General features: G+C 41.9%; 1 protein-coding gene across 1 annotated transcript; it reads left to right on the forward strand.

Annotated features, from left to right (window-relative positions):
• Nucleotides 1-380: 380 nt before the first annotated feature.
• LOC119821741 (vomeronasal type-1 receptor 4-like) lies at nucleotides 381-5,684 on the forward strand. The gene is made up of 3 exons (XM_042055572.1): nucleotides 381-1,167; nucleotides 3,564-3,664; nucleotides 5,493-5,684. The coding sequence occupies exons 1-3, from the start codon at nucleotides 381-383 to the stop codon at nucleotides 5,682-5,684; spliced, it is 1,080 nt and encodes a 359-aa protein (XP_041911506.1).
• The last annotated feature ends 1,039 nt before the right edge of the window (nucleotides 5,685-6,723 follow it).

Genomic DNA, 6,723 nt, shown 5'->3' on the forward strand with positions numbered 1-6,723 from the left:
TTTCTACACTCTGTTCCCCTTTCTTATTTCCCCACTCTCCCAGTGGCACAGGGAGTGTCTGGACACAGATTCAAGCACTGTGCCTTTTTATAGAAGACACTTGATCAGCCACAACCTTTGTTTATTTACAAGGATGCTTAAATCCAGAACTTTGAAGATATCCAGGAACAGATGTACTGTGATTCCTTGTCATTCTTTTCATTGCTTCACCTAGGACAACACAGTCTCAAGGTTGGTTGATAAATTTGATTATCTTTTGACTCTTGAAACCTCCAGAAATCCAAAGAACCACACAAAGAAATGTAAATCATAGTGTTATACATTGTCAGTGGTTATTTTATCTCAGGAAAAATAAATTGTGAAGACATTCCCATGACACAATGGCCCTTGATGCTTTAGCAGGAACCCTATTTACAGTACAAACTGTAGCTGGAATTTTAGCCAATTTTTCTCTTCTTTATCATTATGTTTCCCTGTGTGTTACTGGATTTCAGTTCAAGACTACAGATGTTATAGTTCAGCACCTAACTGTAGCCAATTCCCTTATCATGCTTTCCAAAGGAATCCCACAGACCATAACAGCATTTGGAGTAAAGCATTTCCTTCATGAGTTTGGATGTATATCCATCCTGTATATTTACAGAGTGGCCAGGGGAGTGTCCATTGCAGCAACCTGCATACTCAGTGTCTTTCAGGCTATTAAGATGAGCTCTATGAACTCCAGCTGCAAGAAGCTTAAAACAAAAGCCACCCGCTACATTGGTATCTCTATTTTCCTTTGTTGGATCCTATACATGTGTGTAAACTTAATTTTCCCTCTGTACAACCACAGAAAATGGAATTCCAAAAACCTCACATGGATAAAAGATTCTGGGTACTGTTCTGCAGGGATTCAGGATGGAATTACAAATTCATTGTATATAGCGCTGGTATTTTTACCTGAAATTTTATTCTCAGGGCTCATGCTCTGGTCTAGTAGCACCATGATTTGCATCCTACACAGGCACAGGACACAGATGCAACACATCCACAAGGCAAGGCTCTCCTCCAGACCCTCCCCTGAGACCAGAGCTACTCAGAACATCCTGGTCCTGGTGTGCACCTTTGTATCTTTCTATACTCTCTCCTCCATCATTTATGCTTATATCTCTGCCTTTACTATTTCAAGTAAGTGGCTAAATAACATCTTTGACCTAATTTCTACATGTTTTCCGACCATCAGTCCTTTGGTTTTAATGAACCCTGACCACACTGTAAAAAAAACTCTGTACCAAATTCAGACAGTCTATCAGATGCATGTCATATTTATGTTAACTTATATACTTTGTGTTCATTGAAAAACCAATGTGCAACTCAAGGAGAAAGACACAAGCTTCATTTTTATTGATTTTTTACTGAGCTCTACATTTTTCTCTGCTCCCCTCCCTGCCTCTCCCCTCCCCTTTAACCCTCCTCCAAGGTCCCCATGCTCCCAATTTACTCAGGAGATCTTGTCTTTTTCTACTTCCCATGTAGATTAGATCTATGTAAGTCTCTCTTAGTGTCCTCATTGTTGTCTAAGTTCTCTGGAATTGTGATTTGTAGGCTGGTTTTCTTTGCTTTATGTTTAAAAACCACTTATAAGTGAGTACATGTGATAATTGCCTTTCTGTGTCTGAATTACCTTACTCAAAATAATGTTTTGTAGCTCCATCTATTTTCCTGCAAAATTCAAGATGTCATTTTTTTTCTGCTGTGTAGTTCTCCATTGGGTAAATGTACCACATTTTTTATCCTTTCTTTGATTGAGGGGCATTTAGGTTGTTTCTGGGTTCTGGCTATTACAATAAATGCTACTATGAACATAGTTGAGCACATGTCCTTGTGGCATGATTGAACATCCTTTGGATATATACCCAAAAGTGGTATTACTGGGTCTTGAGGAAGATTGTTTCCTTATTTTCTGAGAAATCTCCACACTGACATACAAAAGGGCTGTACCTGCTTGCATTCCCACCAGCAACATAGGAGTGTTCCTTTTCCCCACAACCTCTCCAGCATAAGTTGTCATCAGTGTTTTTTATCTTGGCCATTCTTACAGGTGTAAGATGGAATCTCAGAGTTGTTTTGATTTGCATTTCCCTGATGACTAAGGATGTTGAACATTTCCTTAAGTGTCTTTCAGCCATTTTAGATTCCTCTGTTGAGTGTTCTCTGTTTAGATCTGTACTCCATTTTTTATTAGATTATTTGTTCTTTCGATGACAAATTTCTTGAGTTCCTTGTATATTTTGGACATCAGACCTCTGTCTGATACGAGGTTAGTAAAAATCTTTTCCCATTCTGTAGGCTGTCATTTTGTCTTGTTGACCGTGTCCTTTGCTTTAAAGAAGATTTTCAGTTTCAGGAGGTCCCATTTATTAATTGTAAGCTCCCACCATATGCACTCCTATCATCCCTCTTTTATTTTATTTATCTATCTAGTATTTATTTATCTCAGTAAGTTGCAAGAATTTCTGATTGTCCCTCAGAAAACTTCATAATGACAAGTATTCTACAAGTTTATCCCATAAACCCTGGACAACTGTAGTAAGGAGCTGCCGGCTGCGTTCCTGCCGCCCAGCTCCGGGCCGCCTGGCTAGCTTATGCCTCAAAATAACAAACATACATGTTGTATTCATTTAAACAACTGCCTGTCCCATTAGTTCCAGCCTCTTACTCACATCTTGATTAACCCATATCTAATAATCTATGTACATGAAGTGGTGCCTTACCAGGAAGATTCTAGCGTACATCCATCTTGGGCCAGAGCTTCATTGCGTTTAACCCAGAGAGCAGAGGCATGGCGATTTATTAACTTCCCTTCCCAGCATTCTGTTCTGTCTACCCCACCCACCTAAGGGATGGCCAATCAAATGGGCCAGGTAGTTTCTTTATTAACCAATGAAATCAACTCAAACAGAAGACCCTCTCACATCAGACAACTATCAATTGTAAACTATAAATGGTAAAAATAGAAAGACACAAATAATAAGAGTATTAGAAGGGAGCATGGCGGTGGTGGTGCACGCCTCTAATACCATCACTCAGGAGGCAGAGGCAGGCAGATAGATCTTGGTGAGTTCGAGACCAGCCTGGTTTACAAGATCTAGTTCCAGGACAAGCTCCGAAAGCTACAGAGAAACTTTGTCTCAACCCCACACTCCAGAGAGAGAGAGAGAGAGAGAGAGAGAGAGAATATTAGAAGGACCATTTATCTGATGTGTGCTATCTACTAGACCATGGTTGAACTACTAGGGACACTAAGGGAAAACTGATTCTTCTTCTACCAGCAATTATCAGTTACTAAGAAGTCCTCAGTTAGGTTGGAACTTCATGGCCTTCCCTCTCCATTTAGGAATTTCATCTGGTGTCAGGTCCTGCAGTTTTTGTGCATGTTGTCACAATCCTTAAAAACAAGTACATGGATTTCTAAAAACCTTGTGGTCACTCTTGCCCCCAATTTGAGGACAGAGTTCAATGAACAAATGATGGTCAAAGGATATTATCAGGAAAAAGCTAGTGACATGAATTACTGTTTGTAGTTCACCATCTTGCAACAGTCCACCAGGATAGTCTCAAAGCAATGGGGATCAACCTCTTTCAGAGCAAAGATAAAATTCTCTGCTCTGATATTTGCATTATGGTAAATCAGTATGTATCATGGAAGACGTATCTATCTTTTTCTTCTGTGTCTCTGTTCTTTCTGCCTACCACTACTAATCCACACAAGCCTACCCTGGAATGCATGAACCCATCTAGTCTGGACCCCAACAGATGTAGCTCCAATGTGGGAACCTGACTGATGGCCTTCAATGTGGGTGGAATCTGACAGATGGGTCAACACATAGTCTTGGTATTGGGCCTGGTTGGTAGGTGGGTTGGACAGTTTGCTAGCTTTCCCTCATTTTCACTACCCAGACAAGCCCTTCAGTATAGCCTCAGCTAGCTCATCTGATGCAGCTTTCAACAAGGAGTGAGACAAGTTCTCCTGTTCTTGGGTCCTCAGATTCAGGTTCCCTCACTCATACTGACAGAGCCAGCTCTACCATTTTGCCCAGGCAAGGTTGGGTGCTCTTTCTTCTGATTGCTGAGGGAGGGGCCATATGAAGGGGTGGCAGTGTATCAGCTCTCCTGATTTCATGCCCTCAGGGATGGCACACCTGCATCCCTGACAATGGAGTCAACTTGATTGTTTTGTCCAGGTCGGGTACAGGGTTCAGTTTTCTGTCGGCTATAGCTGGAGGGGCAGGGCTGATTCTCTCATGATCAGTACCCAGGGACCAGATCTCTCACTTGCCACAGGTAGTGATGGGTGGAATAGGGAGGGCATCATTCTCTCACCTTTGCCACTGAATGGTAGACAAGGGTGAGCAATGGATCTCCTGCACTCATGCTTTCATGGTTGATTCACCTCTGTTCCCTACCCAAGGGTCAGGTCTAGTTTGCTTCCCAACTAGTTAGGTGAGGTGCATGCTTATGGTAAAAGGTGGGATCATCTTTTCCTACTGCATTTTTCTCTCATTTTAGAACATTATTTCAAGGTGTGTTACATTTGTTCATGCTGTGGAGCATTTGCTTTAATGATGAAAATTGTGTTGCATTTTTTGTTTCACTTGTTTAACTCTGTGAAGATGTGTTACTTTGCTGTCTCAATCACCTGAGATTGATCTAATAAAGAGTTGAAAAGTTGATAGCTAGACAGAGAAGGGATAAGCAGGGCTGGCAGTCAGAGACAATAGATGGAAGGGGAAAAAGAGCAAGAGAAGGAGGAATTAAGAGAACGAGCAGAGGAGGAAACTAGGGGCCAGTCACCCAACATGGGGACTCACAGAGGGTGAGTGAAAGTAAAATACACAGAAGTAAGAAAAGGAAAAAGCCCAGAGGCAAAAGGTAGATGGCAAAATTTAAGTTAAAGAAAGCTGGCTAGAAATAAGCCAAACTAATCTGGACATTTTTAAGTAATAATCCACATCTGTGTAATTTAGTTTTGAACCGGATGGCATGCCAATGGCCATGCCAGAAGGACAGCAGGGTAGAGATTGAGGTTTAAAGTGTCAGTCCACCAGGAGGCTACCCTCTGATGGATAAATCTTGGTTAGGCAAGGCCCCAGAGATCAAAGACCCTGGAATGTATCTTGCTTCTTCTTTGTCCTTTACATGTTTGCTGTTGCAATCCTTCTCAAATACCTGGCATGGATAAATTGGGTGTAGGGAGATTCCTCACTACCTGTAAGATGATGTTTTTGTCTCATGGAAACATCCCATTCCACTGGTCATTTTTACCTGTAGATTGTTATGAAGATGATGTTCTCCCTAAGCTGTGCCATCTAATTGATAATGATGTAAGCTTATGCAGAACTTTGATGAATATATACAAAATATGTTTCATAGCTAGGACTATGAGTTATGCCTAGGAGTTGTTTTAAACCACAACTCAGGTTAATGATTAAGGAGAACATGGCCATTGGTAGCCGTTTGGGGCCAACACCACCATGGCCCTGGTGACAGCACAGTACATCAAGATCAGCACTGCCCTAGTGACAGCATGGACCCAGGTGGCTAACCAGACCTCAGGCAACTGTGTAGCCCTCAGTGACAATCGGAGCCATAGACACCATCCAATATCCCAGCCTTCACTGGGTCATGAGGTAGACATTGCCTAGGGCAATGGCCTGTGCCTAAAAGTCTCCACGGCTCCAAATAGCAGAACCCACCACCCTAATCAACTTGGCCTTGTGCATGGCATGATCCTTGAAGATCAACAGAGTCACAGGTGACTAACCAGAGCTGATATTTTTTGCTTTGCTAAATTGCTAATATTCTAATGTACCTTCAATGTATCTGACAAATACAGCGGGAACATTCTAAATGGAAACTGTTTATCCCAACTCATATCTGTTGCTGTGACAAATGCCATTACCAAAAGGAACATGTGGAGGGAAGGGTTATTTTAGCTCATAGCTTACAATCTATCTTGGAAGGAAGTAGGAATCTAAAGACAGGAATTGAAGCAGAGATTATAGTAGAATTCTACTTAGTGGATTTTTCTTCCTGGCTTTTTCAATCTGCATTATTTTATAAAATATAAAACACTGCATATTTATGTTTAGGGAGACTCTACTCTCCAGGTATCAGGCCTTTGCAACTTAATCTATAGAGCCATCCAATTCCAAACAAAACTGTAGGGTCCGGGTCTGCCCTTGTCCCTGGGGCTCATCTTGAGGACAGTTTCTGGTCAGATGACTAAGCATCCTGTTTGTTCCTGTGCTCCCTCTGCCCCACCTGGTGATTTGCTGTAGGGCATTGTTGACTCTATTGTTGGTATGGTAATTTCCCACCTGCCTAGGTGGAAGTCCTTGTGCAGCAGTTAGATATGGTAATTTCCCACCTGCCTGGGTGGAATTCCTTGGGCAGGAGTGGGGTATATAAGATTTTCCCCAAGGCTAAATAAATGGCATTCGGCTGATCTCCTTTCGAATGACCCAGGTCTCTCTGTGTGTTCTTTCAATCTCCAGGCCCTTGTCCGACTCGTGTAAGGTACAGTGGCACGCGAACTGTACCAAGGGGGTAACACAGAATCGGGTGTTACACAAAACTTCACAAATTATAGGGATCAAGAAGCTGATTCTAATGTAATTTTCCTTTTTTATTGTTTTTAATTGAGCTATACATTTTTCTCCACTCCCCTTCTTTTCTCCCCTC

This window comes from Arvicola amphibius, chromosome 8 (assembly GCF_903992535.2).
Source record: "Arvicola amphibius chromosome 8, mArvAmp1.2, whole genome shotgun sequence".
Lineage (NCBI taxonomy): Eukaryota > Metazoa > Chordata > Mammalia > Rodentia > Cricetidae > Arvicola > Arvicola amphibius.

Coding starts and splice junctions, on each gene's coding strand:
- LOC119821741 (XM_042055572.1), top strand. CDS start 381: ATGGCCCTTGATGCTTTAGCAGGAACCCTATTTACAGTACAAACTGTA. Junction 1,168..3,563: donor CTCTGCCTTTACTATTTCAA/GTAAGTGGCTAA, acceptor TACTGTTTGTAG/TTCACCATCTTGCAACAGTC. Junction 3,665..5,492: donor GCTCTGATATTTGCATTATG/GTAAATCAGTAT, acceptor GGCCATTGGTAG/CCGTTTGGGGCCAACACCAC.